At 46.1% G+C, this 22,880-nt stretch overlaps 2 protein-coding genes across 2 annotated transcripts; both read right to left on the reverse strand.

Moving 5' to 3' along the window:
- Positions 1 to 3,968: 3,968 nt before the first annotated feature.
- Positions 3,969 to 13,494, reverse strand: PSMA3 (proteasome 20S subunit alpha 3; the record flags this gene model as incomplete). The annotated part of the gene is made up of 11 exons (XM_079536671.1): positions 3,969 to 4,138; positions 4,643 to 4,707; positions 4,844 to 4,911; positions 6,875 to 6,921; positions 9,312 to 9,377; positions 10,737 to 10,809; positions 11,439 to 11,512; positions 11,645 to 11,746; positions 12,208 to 12,331; positions 13,093 to 13,175; positions 13,474 to 13,494. 11 exons carry the CDS (start codon positions 13,492 to 13,494, stop codon positions 4,094 to 4,096), a joined length of 768 nt encoding a protein of 255 aa, XP_079392797.1. The 3' UTR covers positions 3,969 to 4,093.
- A 1,168-nt stretch (positions 13,495 to 14,662) lies between these two features.
- Positions 14,663 to 22,837, reverse strand: ACTR10 (actin related protein 10; the record flags this gene model as incomplete). The annotated part of the gene is made up of 13 exons (XM_079536933.1): positions 14,663 to 14,844; positions 16,693 to 16,894; positions 17,530 to 17,611; positions 17,811 to 17,884; positions 17,973 to 18,052; positions 18,798 to 18,833; positions 19,174 to 19,253; positions 19,418 to 19,485; positions 19,830 to 19,937; positions 20,296 to 20,404; positions 21,041 to 21,123; positions 21,565 to 21,637; positions 22,761 to 22,837. The coding sequence occupies 13 exons, from the start codon at positions 22,835 to 22,837 to the stop codon at positions 14,663 to 14,665; spliced, it is 1,254 nt and encodes a 417-aa protein (XP_079393059.1).
- Positions 22,838 to 22,880: the final 43 nt, after the last annotated feature.

Raw genomic sequence — 22,880 nt, forward strand, 5'->3', positions numbered from 1 at the left:
ACGTGTCATGAAATGTGGTCTAATTTTATGCAAAAGTAAACCACCCCATGTTTTATCTAACCTTTTACTTGGCTTGTCTTACCACGTCAATTAAAATGGTATCTTTTGTGGGTAGTTCTTATACTACCTTTAGGAGAAACTTCAGAGGATTTAACTTTTCCCTGTATCTGATGACATGTGTTTGGACTACAAACTATGCAAGGCTGCTGTCTGCTTTATTCTGGTTGTCCATTTTTGGTTTGCACAGCAATCCTAAGAACCATTTTTAAACAACTGCTTCAGAGTCCTTTAATAGCAGTATGAAGATGAAAGAGCACTGCATCTGGAAATGAGAGACTGGCTTTGAGCTCAGTTGTAGATCCTGTGTTCTCCAATACTGTCTGTCTGGTAAATGCATGGCAGTAAGGCTCCACTCTTACCTCTTCTACAGCCTGTTCCCTGCAGCTCTGTGTCACTGGAAATAAGGGATGGCAAGCTCATCTAATAGGGAAAGGCAGAGGCAGTAAATGTCTCAAAATAGCTGTCAATTGTTAGGTAAAGGTAACTTCCTTACTGCACATAACTTGAAAAACTGGTGTGTGGAGTAAAAACTAGTCATCATCTTAGAGGTGTGCAACAGAAAGAGGAGGAGGGGAAGAGAATGATCTCTTTGCTGTGTTTGGTGGTGTTATGCACTCAAAATCCTATGTTTATCTTTAGTCCTGAAATTCTGGGTTATGATTATCATTCAGTGATGTATCTTAAGCAGCTCACTGTTTTCTGTACCTTTGCATTGCTAACAGTTAAGTGCTAAGGAAAAGCACTATCGTGTGCAGTGCTATCAAAGCCCCTTAGAGATGACCAGGGCTGTGGGGCCAAATAGCATCTCGCCTATTATTGGACCCACGTGGGCAGTGGAACATGCAGGGAAGGGGGGGGGTTTAACCTTAGGCCATCATGCTATCTATGGTTATGAGAAGTGATAAATGACCCGATGCCTGGCATAGCTCAGGCCTGCTTGGAATTGTTTGAACTGCTTCCTTTCTGAGTCAGCACCAACTACAGATGAGTAGTATTTATTGTGGAGCTATCCTTGTGTTTATCTGTCATAACAGAAACTTGACACGTGGGTTGTTTCTGTGATATTCCAACAGCTCAATCTTAAAGTAATTTAATCAGTAGTAACAAAACTTGGAATGAAGATGTTATCCAAAATCTTGTATTTAAAAAAAAAAAAAAAGTGCAGTCCATGGAAATGGATTACTCTGCTGCAGTTTAAATGTGATTTGGTTTTTTTGGACACTGCAAGCAGAGCTGCAAGTCCTAAAAGCAGTCATGGAGATAAATGTAAACTAGATATGGGAGTATGTATAAACTTGGCACCTGAGGTTCACCTTAGTCCCCATAATTTTCTAGAACAACGCCTCTGTGTGTGGACACAGTGACTGCAGCAGGGACTGCAGCATTCCTAGCTGTACATCACAGCAGCAGTGATTCATCAGCTGCTGAATAGCTATCAGTGGGTGAGTGAGACTTGGGAGAAAAAGGATTCTCATGTACGTTCTACCCTTCTTTGTTGGATCTGTGCATTTCTAACCCTCTCTGTGGTGGAACGGAAGGATGACTTTAAGCTGAGAGAGAAACAAACAATTGTACAGAACCAGCTTTCTTCTGGTGTTCCATTAGAGCATGAACTTAGATCTCAAGCAATGGTATTTGCCTTTAATACTTTGAAGTTGTGTTCCAGCATGGCAAGAACTGCAGTTGTGCATTCCAAGTGGGTATGTGACTTTCTGTTCTATTATGTATTCCCATAAATGGCCAGAGCCCAGACTAAGTAGGTTACTTGTTAAGCCTGAAGCAAGAAGTGCTGCCGTGGTATGGGCAAATGATGCCTTTCTGGTATCTTCAAAACTAAAACCTCCCAGTACTCTTGTCAGGAATAATAAAAATGAATGTTAGGAATCACCTCTTGCTGAAATCAGAGATCAGAAATCTTCTGCCTTACTGAGGGCATGTTCATTGTCCTGGCAGTATACTCTTGCATCTCACTGTTAAACCCAACTTAAAAACAACCATTTCAGGCCAACCATAGAAGCTCCTTTCTTCAGAGAGGGGGATTGAGACCTTATTTCTGCAGGGAGGCATTGCTGGTTCAGCTGGCTCTGGGAGTCTTCAGAGGCCACTGTTACAGGCTGCTGCTGTTAGGCCTGTTGAGTTTATCACTGAGCCTGCATCTGTTCCAGTCAGCTCTGAACAGGGGCACTGGTTTGGTTGCCCCAGTCACCTGGCATGTTAAAAGATGGGAGTGTGTGGCTACTCTGCCTTGGATAACAGCTCTTCCAGGCCTTCCTCTCTGCATGTGTACTTTGTGAGCCCTGCCCTGGGTGTGAAGCTACAGGAATCTGATGGAAGCTTTCAGGTACCTGGTCAGCTGTTGAGCTTTTAAGTCTGACTCCTAGATACTGTTTAAGCCTGAAGGGTAAGGAAGAATCTGTAATTACAGCTAGACTTGCCCTTCTCTCTTAACCCAGTAACATGGCTTGTAAGACTGTTATGTTTCCTGAACCCAGTCCTAAATGGCTCTGAAAGGATTAGAAGGGTGTGGCTGCTTGTAGGGATAGCTCTTTATTTTCACTTACAGCTTATCAGCAAGGTTTTAGGTTTACAATCATGTTGTTGCATTAAAGCAAGAGGAAGAGCAGTCCTCAGCACGTGCTTCAGGCTGAGATAAGTTTACCGACTGGATTTCACTGACTCAGAAGAGCCAAACTGGCAATAAGCTTCAGTAGTAAATTCAGACTGAATGCAACACAAAACTCAGCCTGACTCAGGTTCAGGTTTATGTATCACTATACTGTTGCCTCAGGAGACAGCACTCGAGGAAGCTGTTCATCAGTCATGATTAATCGTACTTCAGGAAGGCCTGATAGAGTTGTAGCAATTTGACAGCTGTGCTAAAAGCTGTAAAGGCAAGGGTTCCAGTGGCTTGACTCTAGCCCAGGCTTAAGCCTGAGACTGTCATTAAGCACTGACACAGAACCATCTATCTGCATTTCCTTTACCTTGCCACCAAAAAGAAACAGAACCTGTATCCTGTGATGCCATTAGAAAAGAGACTGCAGAGCTTTTTAAAAGTACAAAAACTATTAAAACTGAAGGGAGGGAGGTTTTGCTTTTTTTTAAAGGGCTGGTCATTACTAATAGTATGTACTACTGAAGCATTTGATCTGTTAGGAAAGCATGCATTGCAGACTAAAGATGACCATTAGAATTTTAGGTATGCACACAAGACCTCTGTGTTGAGTTTTGAAGTGGTAACCGGATGAATTTGGTACCTTGTTTCAAGGTTTGTAAGTGACTTCTTGGGGCTAAATGCTGTCTATTTTCCTAAGAACCAGGAAGAGAAATCACGAGAGATTATTTTTAGCTCCTAGGAAGGCCAACAATGGATTCAGAACTGATTTACAGAACTACAGTGGAGAAGCTGTTAATAAATGTAAAGCTGAGATCTGTTAAGTTATAAAACTGGAATAAAACAGCAAAAAGCAAACAGTTCAGCTCTGCAAGTTAACACAAGGACTACTTGGAATTACTTTTCATTAGTCCCATTTGGGGCTTAATACTCCAAATTAAAGTGTTTTTCTGGAGGCTGGTTGAAGTTGTCAGCTGCATGTGTCACATAAACTGATAGCAGATCAAGCTGTAAAGGAGCTGCTTTTCTCCTCTGCTTGGAGAGAGAACTGGAAGCTGCTGCTGTGACAACTGAGAATAAGGACACTGGCTGGTTAAGCCAGTGAACAAGAGACCTGTAAGCTTCCTAAGCAGCTGCCCTTCCTGTGACTAGTCTGGTTCAAAAGTTCTGCTGTGCTCATGCTGCTGTAGCTGCTGCTTACCACATCTTCCCCTCTTAATGACCGTTTTGATATATAGTGCAGTTTAGAATACAGATGCATTCTTACTTTGAAATAAAAGCTAACAGACAGTAAAATGGAAGATTTATTAGTGCAAGTTGGTCACTCGGTTTCCTCCAGCAGTACATAGGAGCATCCCATGGTTAATCCATTATAAACAAAACTGTACTAAGTCAAACTTGTCTTGAAGTAACAATGTGTTACATATTCTCATCGTCTGATTCATCCTCCTCTTTCAAAGATTCCTATTTAAAAAAAAAAAAAAGTTTAGTTAAAAAAGGGAGTTTTGCTGTTGTTTAACAGTTTTTTTTCCACACCTACAAAGGCTGCTATTCAGCAGGCCTGGTTTCTCCTTAAGAATATATACTGCCTTTAAAGCAAATGCAAAGCTGGCAGATGCTGGAGGAGCAGCTTTTTCTACTTGGTTGCCTTTATAAAAAGTATTTTAGTTAACATAACTCGCATTTCCCATTCACTTCTGTAACTACTGAAGAGCTCATACATTCATTTCTGAAGGAGAAATGAGACGGGCAAGCCTGCTGCCATGCAGTGTATTTAATAATGAACCATCTCTGGATTGCATGGAGAGAGCTTCATAGTTCTCTCGGCAGGAGATATCCCACGTACAGGTGATTTGTGCAGCTAGACTTTTCTAGTCATTGCAGTGCTACAATCCTGCTCCTTACTTCGTTCTATTCCAGATTTGTCAAGAGCAGCACTGAGATGACATCAGTGATGTCAGACCTTACCTTGGCATATTTTTCTGCTTCTTCCCTGATGTCTTTGGGAACAATTTCATGTTTTCCATTGGTTACTGCAAATAAAAAGAGGACCTATTAGACAGAATTCACACAACACTGTGATAATAAAACATTGCTTCTCTACGTTCTCTCAAATACAGACAGTGAGAAGCTTCCTAGGATGTTTACAGAAATTCAGAAATGCATTACTTTCTCCAACCCAGCTGAGTTCCAACTCAAAAGCTTTGTCCTTTACTTCATCATGAACGATGTAGATTCTGGAAAGAATACAGAGGGTAGAGGTTAGAACAGATTTGGTGACAGGCAAAATCTACTTTCTTCCTTTCGCAGATTTCTTACTCTTTTTGAAACACCATTTCTTACATGCAATAGAAGCTCCCCCCCTGCTTTCTCCTCAATCTCTCCTTTGTGTTCATGCCATTCCAAGAGAAAAAACTACATCAGAGAATACTGTGGAGGTGAGCATTGCTGAAACAGGATATTGCATGATTACAGATGAGATGCAAGTTACCCATCTAGGTAAGATGCTGAATAACCCTACTGAGAACATCACCTTTACAGCAGGAACACCCTGCATTGCCCCTGTAAATCTTACTTTAGCTTATACTTGGGAGTGAATCTGAACACCATAACATCTTCTGATGTGCAACACAGAGATCTCCATCCTGCCTGCTATGCCTACAACTTACAGCCTTCTTTGTTGAGGTAGTATTCCCTCAAAAAGACCAAAGCTGAACTACTTTTAGCCAGCATAGGAAGTTTGGGGACAGCAGAAGGAAGGACACCTTCACTGAAAAAGCAGATGCTTTTCATTCATGTTTGATAAAGGTCTTGTGAAACGTGTCCAAAGAAACACTGTATGCATCCTCTGTCACTGTTCAGACTAGACTTGATGATGAATAGGTCCATCTACAGGTGTTTGTGAAGTGCTAAGCTGTTTGCAGGCTTTTCAGCAGCAATATGATTTCTTCAAGAGCTTGTAATAGCTCCTGGCCTTTGCTTTAGGATTAAGAAATGATTAAAATGTTTGCTGAGCGACACCAGGGCTAGGCTTAAGATTTATAAAAAAAACAGAACTACCTCAAATTGCTGCTAAGTTTTGAGCTGAAGCAGAATTGAAGAACAGAAGGTCTGTAAGCATTGGAAGGCCTGTGCCTCGTTTGTGGTTTCGGAATTGTTTTGAGGTCCTTGTTAGGTTTCGGGAACAGACAGCTCACACATTCTTTCCTTTAGCAGTGACATGATAGCCTCTGACACAGGCTCAGAAATAAACTCGCATGCTGCAACACCATTGATGGAAACATTTATTACTTCTTTATAACCTCCAAGGAACAGCCATAAAAGGCTGAAAATTATTTCTGCAGCTGCATGTTATTAGATTTGGGACAAGTGCAGAAGTATCCCTGCAAGCATGAAGTATTGCAGATAGCTGAAAGAATACCTGTGTTTATCTGAAGAGATCACAGAATGGCCCGGGTTGGAAAGGACCTCTCAAGGATCACGAAGCTCCAACCCCCCGCCACACGCAGGGCCACCAACCTCCACATTTCACAGCAGCCCAGGCTGCCCAGGGCCCCATCCAACCTGGCCCTGAACACCTCCAGGGATGGACGGGGCATCCACAGCCTCTCTGGGCAGCTGTTCCAGCACCTCACTGCTCTCATAGCAAAGAACTTCCCCCTGACATCCAACCTCAATCTTCCCTCCACGTATTTTCACGATTACTACTGGCCAACTTATATTCTACCTTAGCAGAAGCCTTCCTGGTATCTTTTCCCCCCCTTACTAGTACATGATTTACTGAATGATGTGGTTTTGCCCTGTAACTACACTACCCTCAGTGCTGTATTGTACTCAGTAATGAGGATCAACACACTGAAGAGCCTCCCCCATCTACCACCAGTTTTATATACTTGAAAACCAGTGACCACATTCAGACAGTTCAAGCATTAATTCACCACAGCTGTAAATCACACCTCTAACACAGAGCAATACGATTATAATGCTTATTTTTCACATCTTTTGTCATTTCTCAGTGCTGAGCAGCACGTCCCATCTGAGAAGGCAAACATTAACAGAACACCACACTAGAGTCAGCATGAGCACTCATCTACAGCAGTGAAACCTGGTACCCAACGTCAAGGGAACAGCTTCAGTTTGAAGCCACAAGCTCACCAGAACACATTTTTGCTGAGTTGGAGAAGCACACTGGAGACTTACATTTTCGCAACCTCCTTCACAACGTCACGGCAAGTCATTTCCTTCATCTGCAGACAACAAACATACAGCTTAACAGAGCGTCCTGTTTTGCATTTAGCCAGCAAACAAGTGACTGTGACGTGCCTAAGAGCTTGAGTGCAGTGGAATTCATTCTCTACAATGCATCTTTCACTCACAAGAACATACCTGTCATTACTGATTAGAGCAGCATATTTTACACCATGTCGAACTCATTAGCTACACGTAGTTTACCATCTCAGATTCTCAACCAGTTTTCAAATTCATAGTGAGGAAGTTGGTGATGAGAAGCTGGCCAAGGACAGCAGCTCCTTCTTCATGCTGAGTCTGGCAGCGCTTCCTATGCATGTAAGGCACACACCCAAGCAAGCAATGGGCCAGAGGAAAATGAAACGTGCCTGCTTAGGTAGATGTGCTGTCACATTTGCATTCCAAGAAGTTTCCTAAACAGACAGAGGCACACTGTCCCAGCCCTTCCACTTGTGGCTCAATCCATAACGCAGCACTGACTTCTGCTGACAAGTGTAATTTGTGTCACACAAACACAGCTGTGTGTATTTACACACACAAAGATGGTAGTGGAACAGGAAAACCCAAAGGTCTGCTATTGTCATGCACAAAACAAAGCTTTATCTTTTGTCATTATTCTTTGCCCATCCCAGTTAATTTTGCAGGAAGTAATAGGACATACTGTAATGGTTTGTCTCAGAAATTGATTATAATTATCACAGAATCACCGAGGTTGGCAAAGACATTCAAGGTCATCCAGTCCAACCATCCACCTGTCACCAGTAGCACTCACTGAGCCACGTCCCTCAACACAAAATCCAACCAATTTTGATTATGTCCATACATCAAAAAGCTTTAAATAGTATCTGAAAATCACATGAGCAGCACTGTAGAGGAGATTAAAAGATCCAAGTACACTCCACATGACACAAGATGTCAAATGTTTGCATGACATGCAACAGATGTGATCAGTGCAGCGTGCCCCACTTGCAGGATAAGCTACATTTGCAGGTTTCATGTACTGCATCCCCTCCCACATCCAGCATCTGCACTGCACTACCTGTCAGACAGGTTTCAAGGTTATGATGATATTCTCACCTCTTTCTTCCCATATACAGTCACATTTCACAGGACAGAACTGTAGCTAATAGGCTGCTATAGGCCATATCATAGAATCATAGAATCCTAGAATGGCCTGGGTTGCAAAGGAGCACAGTGCTCATCCAGCTCCAACCCCCTGCTGTGTGCAGGTCACCAACCAGCAGCCCAGGCTGCCCAGAGCCACATCCAGCCTGGCCTTGAATGCCTGCAGGGATGGGGCATCCACAGCCTCCTTGGGCAACCTGTGCCAGTGCCTCACCACCCTCTGGGTGGAAAACTTCCTCCTCTTATCTAATCTAAAGCCCCCCTGTCTCAGTTTAAAATCATTCCCCCTTGTCCTACCGCTCTTCACCCTCACAAACAGTCATCATCAACTCCACAAAAGCGTTTGTACTTCTTGTCTTCTTCCCATTTACATTTTGTCATTTGATCAGAAATTCACCTGAACAAAATCAGCTCTGAGCTGGAACCTGTCCAGCCCACAGTTAACGAGAAGCATCAGCACACAAGACAGCACTTGCTTCGTGCTGCTCTGACCACATCACACTGAAGGCATCCTGCAAACAAGCCGTGACAGAACAGTGCAGCTGTGCTGCATGGCACACCCCTGTTCTCATCTACTGAGCTTTACAGATCCTACTATGAAGTTCAAGGAATACAAATTCTACAGCTCTACAAAAAAATTAGGCAATAAAAAGCTTTTGAAAATCCAAGAACTGCAGAGAAAACATTTTTTGGTAAATCAGACATTACCCAACATGGTATCTTTATATCACTTGGCACACATGGAAATAGAAACAACAATTTTTCAGATGCCAAGATTCCAGTATCAAGATCAGATGATCCTGCAGGATTCCTACTTTTCATTTGGTGTTCAAGCTTCTGACCAGATTCAAGACTTAAATTAACTGAGACTTACAGTATTTTTCACTTCTCTTGCAATTTTCCAGCTGTGATACTTCACCACCACCAATGGAAGTTCACTGGATGAACTGAGATTTCAGTGCACAGCTGTGGTGTACATTTGTAGGTGAAAGCTGTAAGTAAGGGGCAAGCAGAGTATACAGTGTAGAGTATACAAAGGAGTGCATGTTTGTGCTTCCCCTTTTAAAAGTGTGTGCTTGCCAAGGACTACCCATTGCTCAGGGTCAAGATGCCAGAAATACTGCTACCATAGAACTTAAGACAACTTATGAGGAAATACTTCAGCTTCTCTTGTACTTTATGTATTTAAGGCATCCAAAAAGGTAATAATGTGATGTAGAAACATCTGTCCTGAAAGCAGCACAATAAAACTGAAACACCATACCTGAAGTTTTTCAATCTCTGTTTTTGCAGCCTGCCTGGCTTTACCGATGGCACAGCCCCAATAACCCTAAAAAAATGAAACAGAAGAGGTGCAAGGTGAATGGAAAACTACATCCTTTCTTACTGTTACACAGCATGTAACGACTCCTTCCCTCCTGTAACAAGAAGGCAGATACACAGCAGACATTGGTGCTGTTGTCTCTCAGACAAGATCCCCAAGTTAGCAGTTCAGGCACTGCCACCCTTGACAGCAGTGCTCAGTAGTTCCTCCGTGCAGAAACGTATCTGCACAGTTTGCTGCAATGGATCTTTTGCTATAATTAAAAGAAACTAGAATTAGAAAAGTTCTATAACAAACGTGTACAAAGAGAAAACCGACACAAAATCCTACCTATCATGAAAATACTTTGAAGTGTAAGCACACAAACCTCAGCACTTCCAACAGTAGAGATATTAGACGTATTGAAAGAAAAATGATAAAAGCAGATGAGTGTGTTTGTATCACTTTATACATAACAACAAACAGAAATGTCTCCTTTGAATTGAATTGCTGTTAGCAGCCTTCGTCTGAACCTCTGTACCTCAGCATTTTGTGAGTGGAGCATCACTGCAACACTCACATCTCTTGGCAATCCTAGCATGGCCTGGGTTGCAAAGGAGCACAATGCTCATCCAGCTCCAACCCCCTGCTGTGTGCAGGTCACCAACCAGCAGCCCAGGCTGCCCAGAGCCACATCCAGCCTGGCCTTGAATGCCTGCAGGGATGGGGCATCCACAGCCTCCTTGGGCAACCTGTGCCAGTGCCTCACCACCCTCTGGGTGAAAAACTTCCTCCTAACATCCAACCTAAACCTCTCCTGTCTCAGTTTAAAGCCATTCCCCCTTGTCCTATCACCATCCACCCTCACAAACAGCCGTTCCCCTCCTGTTTATACACTCCCTTCAAGTACTGGAAGGCCACACTGAGGTCTCCCCAGAGCCTTCTCTTCTCCAAGCTAAACAATCCCAGTTCCCTCAACCTTTCCTCATAGCAGAGGTGCTCCAGCCCTCTGCTCATCTCAGTGCCCTCCTCTGGACCCACTCCAAGAGCTCCACATCCTTCCTGTACTATGGGCCCCAGGCCTGGATGCAGCCCTGCAGATGGGGCCTCACAAGAGCTGTGTAGAGGGGACAATCATCTCCCTCTCCCTGCTGGCTGCTCCTTTTTTAATGCAGCCCAGAACACAGCTGGCCTTCCAGGCTGCAATGGATGGGACTTTTCATTGCATGCAGCCAGGTGGAATGAACCCAGATTTCTGAAAGACCAGCTTTAAAAACAGGTTTTATGTGCTTACAGTGTAAAAAGTACACACCGTGTTACTGATTTCCAAATTAGAAACTTTTAAAAGAGCAACTTAAAGACAGAAACATTTCTGAAAAAACTCACGTATGAAACTCCTGATGGATCAATCATGTACAGTTGTGCACCGTCATCTTCATCATAGGACCCCAACATGAAACTGGGTGAGAAAAAGTGAAATCAAACAGTTGTTCTCCCAACCCACACAACAGGATGACAGCTAAATCAAGTCAGTATTCCTTCACTCTGTGCATAACCCCTACTACGTTCTGTAAGCAGTCTGTCTGAAGGCTCAGTGTTACTGTGACACCTGAGGACCTGCAATTTGCCAGAAACATTTTACTTAACTATAACTAAACAGCAGACCTCAGTTTAATCGTCCTTTGGTACTGCAGCTGCATGGCAGTTATTACCTATTCTTTAGGGGACGACCACAGAAACAAGTTCTGCTTTCAATGCTGACAGATTCAGCTCAGCTTTAAACCTGAGGGACAGGCATGCAGTCTATACAGAGCCTGGTTTGCTCTCATGCATACATGGATTTTTCACCTAAAGCTTCACACACACACACAAAAAAAAAAGGACAGGGGAACCTTTTTCCACTCCCCAGTCACCAGTACCAAATTTGAAAAAGGCTTTTAGGAAACAGAAGTAGCTCCAGCACTTCTGAAACAAAAGGTCTTTGCAAACAAGTAGGCGTTGGAAAGACCTGTCACAGAATCACAGAATGGCCTAGGCTGGAAGGGACCTCAAGGATCATAAATCTCCAACCCCCTGCCACAGACCTACCTGCAACCAAAAGGTCTGACAGCGCTGTACAGGGTGTATGCATGCACGTACATGGCCACTCTGTCTGCAAGATGCTAAGGGGAAAAAGAAAAATAATTGCAGGCTTTTATTTGCAGAACTAAGTTCATTACAGTTTGTAACTTGAGGTTATCAGTGCCAACATTAAGAAAGCCAAAAACTCTGAGTGAACCGTGCCGATTTCTTACCTTCAGTGGAATATCATAGCCATAGTTAGTCCTGAAGTTAGAAGCTTCTTCTCTAGCTATGTCTGCCAGTGAACGAGCATCTGCCAGCAGTCCTGCCACTGCCTGAAAGGAGAATTGCCAGCACAGTCCAAATGTTGCTCATAAAAAGCTCACAATGATAGCCTAATCTCATGGCTTAATCCTTACAAACGAGTTCCATCAACTTCCTGCTAGCCAGCTTACAACACGTCAATGATTTGATGCTAATACGGTTTTGAATTTTTGTCTAGGAAAATTGATAACCAAAACAATCTGAACAGCTCCCAGAAAGTTTTAGACAGCTTCAAAACACGTGCTGATCTTCTGTTTTAAGTCTGGAATTCTGTGTGTGTGTGCAATCAAGAACTGCAGGAAAATAGCCCAAAAAACAAAAACAAAAACCAAACAACCAACCCAGTAGCACTTCTACATACACAGGAAGCCTAACACAGCTTCCACAACCTCTTTATTATTGATTCTGAGCTCTGTGCATTTCCACTTTGGAATAGGAAGCCCTTTTCCATGAAGAATTAAGAGCACCTCACCATTCCAACGTGCCGATCGACGTTGAAGAGGCGTTTATTGGAACCCTCTTCATACAGCTTGGACAGAACGAGTTTTTCTACACCAAAGACAACACCATCTTTGCATCTTATCCCGATTGCTGTACTGAAAGACAAGACAAAGGGAAATTCCTCTTACACAGAATAGAACTGTGAAGATAAGTAACAAAGAATTAATACAATTCTGGATAGAATCATAGAGTGGCTTACGTTGAAAGGGACTTTAAAGGTCACTGAGCTCCAGCCCCGTGTGGGCAGGGTTGGCAACCAGTGATCAAATGACACAATGACATAATTTCCACCCAAGTAGGCCTGTTACAATGCTTCACTTCGTGCCCAAAGAAAATAAAGCGGGGTGCAGAGTAAGCAAATAAACGCATTTTCAAAGGTGGAAGAGGCTGAGGAGCCCTTACCCAAAGAACTGAGGACAGAACGCATGCAGTGTCTGTAGGAACTGCAGAGCCACTGCCCCAGCAGTGCCCCGACCTGAAACACCAAAGTGAGCACTGATTTCTTTCTGAGCCCATCAGCCTTTCAGTGCCTCAATTCACACCCACAAAACGAGTCCTTAGGTACTCTGACAGCTCTGCTCCCCCAGCAGCTCAGCACTTTATACATACTAATGATGTCTGCAGTCCAGCCTTGTCCCGCAGCCTGTGACTTATTACCTGATCACACAGGGTAAGCTTACAGCCTTGCTTTGCGCTCTCCACAACAAAGCAGGCAGAAACCATCGCACCGTTTTTACCCTATTAGAAGTCTCCCAAACCGAGGGCAGGGACACCGTCGTTCAAGAGTACCACCCGCAAAGCCACCAGCTGCTCTGAAAAAGGCCAACCCACAAAGAGCAACGCAGCCGCGTCCTACCTGCTGTTCTCCACCGCCTTCATCGCGTATTCAACCTGGAACACCCTGCCGTCGGGAGAAAAGGTGGAGGCCGACAGGTCGTACTGAAGAAGAGAAAGCATTGCTGAGCAAACCCGCGGCACAGCCCGTTATTCTGGCAGCAGGCGCCCAACAGCCGAGCGCAGGGCTCCACGCGGCCAAAGGCAGCGGCGCTGCCCCGCAGAGCGCCGAGCCGCAGCCGCCCCAACCCCTCACGCTGCGGCGCGCCGCTCGGCCTAACGGGCCGCGGTGACTCAGCAGCGGCCGCGGTCCCGTTCCGGCCCGGCCGAGGGGAATCAACCGACCGCCGCCGCGCCCCGACTGCCCGGAGCCGCCCCACGCCGCCGCGCGGCCCGCGCTCACCCCGGTGCCGATGGAGCTCATGGCGGCGCCGCCTCGGTCGCACGCAGCCCCCCTCCCGCCCCGGCCTCGCTCGCGCTCCGGACGGCCCAACAACGCGCGATCCCATTGGCCGCTCCATTGGCCAATCGGCGCTCCCCGGAGGCGGGGTCTCGGTGGGCGGGGCGCTGGCGTCTGTTAGAATCGATATACGCGCGCTCGTCATGTGGTGAACAGTACGTGCTGGGACAGCGCACACCAGCGCCCGGCTAGCTCAGTCGGTAGAGCATGGGACTCTTAATCCCAGGGTCGTGGGTTCGAGCCCCACGTTGGGCGAAAGATGTTTTGCTCCTGCATGACAGCGCTCCTGCGCGGGGCAGCGCTGAGTAGGCGGCAGCTCGGCTCCCACAACCTCGAGGCGCTGCTTTTGGCGCGCGCAGCGCAGCCGTTGTTCAAGGCAGACCTGCGAGCAGGGACCGTTCCAGCACTCCGGCGGCGCGGCTGACGGCACGGGTGAACGCAAGCAGCAGCGCCCCGCTCCGACCGCCGCCCCTCGGCCGGAGCCCGGGCCTCGTGACGAAGTACGTTCTTAGCAAGGCCATCGCATCGCACAGGGAGCCGGTCAGGAGCTGGCACACAGCAGCTCCAGGAGCAAAGAAATGAGTGCTGTAACGCCCAGCCGCGCCCCGGAACCGCAGCAGAGCTGCTAAGAGGAGCTCACAGCGATGCCCGATTCAGTGGACATTTCTCCCAAGCACTGAACCACGTGGTGCATTTTCATTCCATACTGCTGCAGGACAATGAAGTTTAATGATTCTGGTAGGGAAAGGAGGGCAAACAAGCGACTTCTAAACGTGGCATTGCAGGGAGGTCCAAGATTCCTTGACATCAAAGTATCTTCAAACAAAGCACCTTCACAACATCATTTACTGCACCAATAAATAACAGACCTCACCAAGCTACAACTCGTGACTACAACCATTTCTTCACTGGGTGACACAGTAGCACAGGAGTTAACAGAATTCATCCTTAAACAGCACATGAACACAATTCCACACACAGTGTTAGGAACGACCCTGTACTCCCCCAGAACACCCACACTGGTCATATTTAACAGCATTACACACAGATAACTCCATATCAAAATCCTACTGATATTTATATACATGTACTTGAAACAGACGAGGAGAATCCTCGCGTAGCATTTTGCTGCTTATTTCTCAGTAGAAAAAGCCCTCTTCATCAGTGGTGGGGGTGCTTTTCCAACATCGAACATCATCTCCAGTGGAGGATTACTCAGACAGCACCAGTCAGGTATGCGCCCCGTCTGGCTGTAATATTCTCTGGACACAGACCGGCTCCCAAGAATGTCCTGAAGTGCTCCAAAAATGGCTCCTATGTTATTGACAAAAAAAAAAAAAAACATAGTTCTGCATTAAAGAGGAGTGAAAGGATGGAGGTACTTTCATTTTCAGTAGCCCCACCCATCCCAAACTGCTCCCATTTACATCCCGTTAAAGCAACTGAAAACAAAACAAAATACCACAGAATCACAGTGTCAGGGATTGGAAGGGACTCCAAAGGTCATCTAAGTCCAATCCTGTGCAGGAACACCTGGATCAAGTCACACAGGAACACATCCAGGCAGGTTTTGAATGTCCCCAGACAAGGAGGCCTCGCCACCTCCCTGTGCAGCTGTTCCAGTGTTCTGTCACCCTCACTGTGATGATTTTTTTCGTATTTATGCAGAGCTTCCTGTGTTCCAGCTTGCGCCCATTGCCCCTTGCCCTGTCATTGGATGTCACTGAGAAGAGCCTGGCTCCATCCTCATGACACGCACCCTTTACATGTTTATAAACATTAATGGGGTCACCCCTCAGTCTCCTCCAAGCTAACGAGACCCAGCTCCCTCAGCCTCTCCTTGGAAGGGAGATGCTCCACTCTCTCCATCATCTTTGTGGCTCTGTGCTGGACTCTCAAGCAGTCCCCTGTCCTTCTTGAACTCAGGAGCCCAGAACTGGACACAATATTCCACATGTGGTCTCACCAGGGCACAGTGGGGGGGAGGAGAACCTCTGTTGATCTACTAACCACACCCCTCCAACACACCTTAGGATGCCATTGGCTTTCTTGGCCACTGGGGCACAGCGCTGGCTTGTGATAATCCAGAGACAATAGAGGCATTCAGTAACTCTGCCTTCTCAGCATCTTCTGGCAGCAGAGCCACCACCTCATTCATCAGTGAGCCTACACTGCCCCCAGTGCTAGTTTTGTCTGCGATGTATTTGAAGAAGCCCTTTCTGTTGTCACTGACCCCTCTCACAAGTTTTAATTCTATGAGGCCTTAGCTTTCCTAGTCGCCTCCCTACATCCTGACAGTCTTGTATTCCTCCCAAGCATCCGGCCCCTCCTTCCACCATCTGTAGACTCTCCTCTTCCACTTGAGCTTGCCCAGCAGCTCCCTATTTAACCATGCAGGCCTCCTGGCTCCCTTTCTTGACTTCCTACCCTTAGGATGCTCTGATCTTGAGCTTGGAAGCAGCAGTCCTTCAATGCTAACCCACTCTCCGGGGACCCTTTACCTTCAAGGACCCTGTCCTATTTGCTGGATTTCCCCCAGCAATTGCTTAGAAAGGCAAAAATCACCCCTACTGAAGCCCAGGGTTGTGACTCTAGTTGGTATTTTGTTCTGGTCACAGGAGATCCTGAACTCCACCACCTCATGGTTGCTGCAACCAAGGATGCCCTCAACCTTCACCGCTTCAACCAGGCTCTCCTTATTAGTGAGAATAAGACCCAGCAGCGCCCTTCTAGTTGGCTCATCCACCATTAGGACCAGGAAGTTATCATAACACACTGGAGGGACCTCCTGGACTGGGGCTGGCTGGCTGGCAAAGAATCCTTCTAGCAAAGGAAGGGGTAATTAAAACCACCTGCAATAACCAGGGCCAGGAACTGTGAGGCTGCTATCAGCTGCACTCGCTCCCACCCCGCTGTTTCAAACTGCAAGCCACCGGCTCCAAGTTCCCAAAGCCTGCGGTGCCATCCTGCACTGCACCCCACAAGGCAGGTGCAGCCTGCAGTGCTTCTTCCAGGAGGACTTAACAACTCCACACACATCAGGTGCAGCTCGCTTCCAACAGTTCAGCTAAGCTTTACTGCCACTTATTCATTACCAAACCCACTTGCAAGGTCCGTTTTCCCACTTAGGACCCGTGCTCCAAAAGCTGATCCCATTCTTACCTCCCAGCCACGCCACGTAGTTGGCTTTGGCAGGTGGAGTGTGAACTTTGAAGGTTTTGGTCGCAAGCACTTCCCTGTATTTCGGTTTTTCTACCAGGTACCTGATTTCAGCCATCAGTCTGTGCAGGAATCCCGGCAACATGGCAGTGCCACCCATAACCACCAAGTTCTCTGCCAACTGCTTCCTGGTGTCTATGGGACACTGACAAGAAAGGGAATTGAAAAGAAAAAAAGCACTTCAATGCCAGTTGCACACAGATGCTTTCAAAGGCCTCTCAGAAATGCAGGCAGTTCTATGCACCTCAACTACTTGTTTCAGCCAAGAAAGACAAAACATCCACATCATTTTCTACCCAGAAGACCAGGAGAAGGAACTGCCCAGTTGAGGCTGACATGAGCACACTGTGAGTCACTGTAAATCCCTTCAGCTGAGTCTGGCCAAGACAAAAGATGGCTGGGGTATCAGTGCCATTAATCCCATCAGATCTAGGAGAAGAAATGCCAAATATCTCTACAACAGTGCCTGTAAAAATAACGTCCCAACTCCTTTCATGTTTCTCAGGGCTTCCACTGAGGAGAGAGCACTGCACTGCTTCTTTTCTTGACTGAAAACTGTCCCAAAAAAACTGCAATGTACCAGAGAGTACAAAGACAACTACAGAGGGAATGAGACTCAATGACTCACTGCCCCACAGCAATTCATTACAGGCACAACCTGAGGAGTCATGTTGTGTTGACTGCAACCTGTAGTCAGGGGGACGGCACTGCAAGAACCATTTCTAAGAGCAGATTCTGAGGCTAGAGGTGTGCAAGGTCTTGTTTCTATTAAGAAGATACCTGAATGAGTGAATCTAAGATCAAAGTGGCAACAGATGTCTCTTCATTATCCTGTTCAAACAGTATTTCTGCAACTGAGTCTCTGTTGAAAAGACAGGAGAGGAGTGTTAGTGAGAAGCTGTGCTACACTACAAGCTAACAGCAAGGCCAGAAACAACCACAGACTCCTTCCTGACAGCACAACAGCACGGCTGCTCCTGTCACACACTGCAAATACCAGGAGGTGCTAAAGCCTCACTAATGCCTCCCAAAGGCAGACACTGCACTACAGTATTTCTCACCGGATGGAGCCAACCACATGGAGAATCTTTTCACCATCCAAAGGATAGTCCACATCTGGAGGCGGCGAAGGACGCTACAGATAGAAAGATGTGTTGCTTTCAAGGCCAGAACGGTCACGGCCACTTCAGGAAACATCAGAGGGACTTTCATTCTCCACTCACCTCAGCACTGCCATCAATGTTGAACTTGGCTGCCTGGATTTTCAGTCCACGTTGGAGATCACTCACAAAACAAGTGCGAACTTCAGAAAACAAAGGCACAGGAGAGAGAATTCACTGAATCAACAGGACAGACAATTTTGTTTCATTCACAGAACACATTCTAGGTCCTGCCACTAGAAAAAAGTGAACAAACATCCAACCAAGCTTCTGTACCGCAGCTGAGCTGAACCCAGGTCCCAAGTGTTAATGAAGCTGGCACTGCACCTAGGCAAAATTTCTTTCTCCAAAAAGCCAGATACGATGTAAAGACAGAGAGACATCGCTCACTGTGCCTCTGGTTACCATGAGGTGGCATGGGCTGAACTCTGCAGTCCAACACACCAACTTTTGCACCACAGCTTCCCACAAGATACTGATCCTTTTAAACAGCCACATGTAAAATTTTCCTAGCACAACTCTGCAACATCCTAAGAATTCCAGATGTTTCTTTCCCCTCTAAGCAGCACAACAGCTCCAACCAAGCACCATTTCATTTGTACACCAGCTGCTATTGATTTGTGCCACAAAAAACAAATAAGCATATAATTAGAATCTCATTCATAAACAACAGTCATAAGGAAAAGTTCCTTCAATATAAAACCAATCCTAATTTCAACCCTAACATTCCACATCTGATTCAAGAGACTGTCTCAAAACCAATCAGGAAACTGTCTTCCAGGCCCCGGAATTCAAACAGCAATTTCCATTTGAGAAAGCACCAGCTGCATTCCAACTACTTTGCAGTGGACTGCAGCAACATAAACTCATGGCAGCAGAAAGTTTTACCTTTTATATCCTCGACTATGTCTTCTGGAACAGAGCCTGCAACAGCAAAAACAACACTGAGAACAAAAGCTTGGAAAGCAAGAAGAGCATTTCATAGCCAAAGTAATTTTGAATTCCAATTAGGACGCTTAAGGTTTCACCTCGACTGAGGCCTGTACAGATTTCTCAGATGAAGAACAGGAAGTTGGCCTTCTCTCAGAAGACAATGAAACCTTCCTACAGAAATTTCATCTGAGCTGCCTTCCCAACTTTGGTACAAGAGGCTGAGTATAGCAGTACCATACTTTAACAGGGAGACAGAAGTCACCAGAGAAGACCGCGTGAGCTGTGACGAAGACATCACTGTTCCCAGCACAGTGCAGCACCCAGCCCTTACCCATGACAGACGGAAGGCTTTGGCCTTTGGCTAATCCTGTATCAACTGTGCACTGCTCCAACAGCCAGTATTCCAGCTCCCTGAAACAGGGCAAATTAAGTCAGCTCAAGACAGCTAGCGACACGCGATTGCTCCCCATCTTATGCTTATCATACACCATTCACTCACTTCTGCTACAGTCTTTTAAATCTAGACTGAAGGAGATTGGATTGCCATAAGCCGGGACGCGTAGCTGCAAACTTACCTGTGGATGGCTTTTCCTCCCAAAGGCAGAGAACCCCAGCAGCTCAGAATTGGAGTTCCCTCATAAATCTGCACCAAGATCAGGAAATTCTCTTTTTCTCACAGGAGCTTCCGGCCTGCTGGAACTGAACGCTGTTTCTCATCCACATTTTCCTGCACTTGCTGTCCTTCTCCAAAACTAACTACTACTGTACAAACCATGGAGCTACAAATCAACCTTGGAGCCCCGTAACGCCTTTCCCAAGCTTTACAGGACACAGACTTCACGTGGCAGCTGTGAGGAGATTCCCAGGTTCTGACATCTTAGAAACAAAAGCTGGATCGGCTGATCCAGTCACACTCCATGTCTGTACACCAGCTGTTCATCACAGCCTTCCTGCTGAAAGCTTTCATTCTGCATTAGCAAAGGATACAGGCAGCACCAAGCTTTCTTTATACCCACAGTCGAGCACCATGGCAGAGTTGATCCCAAGTGTCAGAAGAGACATGAGATGGCTTGGAGCAAACAAAACAGAAGGCACCTGGGAGGAAAACAAGAAGGCAATGGACAGAAGAGGAAAAAAAACCCAACAAACACCCAATGCATTCTCAGGATTCAAGATCTGAACAACTGCCTCTAAAAGTGTCCATTTGTAATTCAGTCTTTATGGAAGTGCAGCGATTAATAAAACAACAGTTCTGCGGCCATACGAAAAGTCGCCCAGTGAAAAAGTGCTTCAGTCCCAACCCCACCATCCCACATCACCATCTGCATTTCTGAATCTTCTTCACATCTCTCACCCCTCTGCCATTATTTTCACTCCTTTGTCCATACCATCACTACAGTTCCTACCATTAAGTGCTACGCTCAGCACATACGTAGTTACATCAAATATGCACCTCAAAATGCTTGAAAAGGACTCTGGCAAGAGTGTCTCTGAAGTGGGAAGGGCAGAGCACAGATTCTATGATCACTACACGGCGGTCTCTGGGATTCACCAGAAGATGTCTAAAAATTAAAAATGAAAGAAATCAAGACATGGAAACAGAACCGCTGAGTTTATGCACGTATGACAACACCTACCCTCATTTGATGTCCCCTTCTACCTACAAATCCTAATGTTCTGCAGTTAGACAGCATTTGTAAGAGCTACCTCAAGGTCTTTGGCTCAAGTTTAAACACTCAAACCCAACCTTCCTCACTGGAAGTAAGGAAACTGAGCTGCAGAAGACAAGCTAAGGAGCTCTCTGCTGGGAGCGTGGGGTTCTGAATGTCATGCATTGCCAAACCAACATAAAGAAATGCAAGTGGGGATGCAGAGCAGTCATTATTGGCTTGTCCAGTGCCATGCAGTGCCACACATGGAGCAGAAAGGACACAAGCGCCCTGATTTCAATTACAAGTCAATGATAAAGGACACAAAGAAGTCCCCACATGTGAGGATCTTAAGTACAGAACACTGCAAACAATGATTTTTTTTACTGCATAAGTGAAAGACTGGAAATAAAGAGGAAATTGTCTATTCCAACTTTATTCTTTTTAGCAGTACTAAAAATACAGCAACAGAAAACAACCAATACTTTGAGACCCCACCTCCCAAACTGTGACCACGGTCTGCACAATTAACATCCAAGTACCTCTTACCTGAAATACAACATATGAATAAATTCCTTCAGATATGAATACAGCTCCTCTGTGTTGATGTTATACTGAACAACTTTGACAGGCTGTAGAAAGAAATAATCCACAGTCAGCATGAATATTGGACAATGAGTATCTAGAAATATATCGTTCAAAGATACAATATAAAGAGCCTGTTCTGCTGTTACATACAAGATGCAGCACAATAACTCACCCTATGACTAAACTGCAGATTCTCCTTCATAACTTCTCATACCACTAATTTAACGTTAGTTTTTCAATGCTGCTATTCTCTTCTTAAGAAAAAAAGCTTAAATAAGCAAAGAAATTTCTCTTTAAATACCCCCAAAATAAGAAGCATGGCTGATATGTACCAAGTAATACACATCAGCATCACAGTTACTGGTACCCACTTTCAGTATTTAATAACAGGCATTGTAACACGAGGAAGAACAGCCAGTCGAGAGCAAGTCTACCTGACAGCGTCCTCACAATATACCACATACTGTAAAGATGAAATGGTTTACCTTAGAGACATCAGGTTTCTTTATTTCACTAGGAATAATGCATCTTGGTCCTGTTTCACCTGCAAAACCACACCTAGAAGAAAACATTGGAAATCCCATCATTTGTAGTCACTGCACAGCATACATACCCATGAATCAAAGAGCAATCAATCAGGAATACTCTGCAGCTACTAAGAGGTATCCTGCATATGACTTTTCCACATACTTAGACTGAACAAGAAACATTTTCTCTCTCTTCTTGACTCCCTCTCAGCTGCATTAAGCAGAACAGGCTTCATTTCTGTTAAGACTCAGTTGCAAAGCTCAACTTTGATTGTCTCCGTATTTCTGTCAAGTACAATCTTTGAGTGATGATCACCCACCACCTGCCTTCCTTACTGCCTACTAAATTCCCACACAAAATAACTGCCCCCGTTTCCACATCAGACCCATTTCCACTGAAGCTCTCAGTCCTCACACACAACATTCATTCACACCCTGCTCACATCCTCATTTTCTGTGAGGTGCATTTACAAGAAACAAGAGACAGCCTCGATGACTGTCATCACAGAATGGTTGGGTTGGAAAGGACCTCAAGGATCACGAAGCTCCAACCCCCCGCCACACGCAGGGCCACCAACCGCCACATTTCACAGCAGCCCAGGCTGCCCAGGGCCCCATCCAACCTGGCCCTGAACACCTCCAGGGATGGACGGGGCAGCCACAGCCTCTCTGGGCAGCCGGTCCAGCACCTCACCACTCTCTCGGTAAACAACTCAGAAGTTCCGGAAGGTCCTGCGCTCCATTTCACTGCTGACCAACAATAAGCATCTCCCCTGGAGACAACTTCAAAAGAAACTTCCAAAAATAGACAGAGATCACAATTCCAGTGCTTAATTTTGGTCCCTGAAGGAATTCTCCAGTCCCAGGGCACGCAAGCAGCTGCATCTCCCTGCCACCCTGATCGCTTCTGAGAAATTCGCCACACACTCAGGAGAACTTCCACAAGGGCAGCCGCCCCCGAGCACAGGCAGCGGCACGGGGGGCCCGAGGCGAGGCTGGATCGGCCCCGGGCAGCCCCATGGAGCTGCGGGGCGCCGCTCGGCGCAGGGAGTCGCACTGACGGCCTCCGAACAAAACCTTCGAAGCACGCCAGCATCGCGGACACGGAAGCGCGCGAGGCCCGGCGCCGCAGGGAGCCGAAGCCAAGCGCTCACTTGGTGAAGGCCTCGCCCAAGTCGAGCACCACGGCGGTCTTCTCCCCGCCGCTTCCCAGGCCCTCGTACAGCGGCATCGCGGCTCCCGGCAGCACCCCGCTGACGGAGGCGGAGCGTCCC

Source organism: Tetrao urogallus, assembly GCF_951394365.1.
Source record: "Tetrao urogallus genome assembly, chromosome: 6".
Taxonomy (NCBI): Eukaryota; Metazoa; Chordata; class Aves; order Galliformes; family Phasianidae; genus Tetrao; species Tetrao urogallus.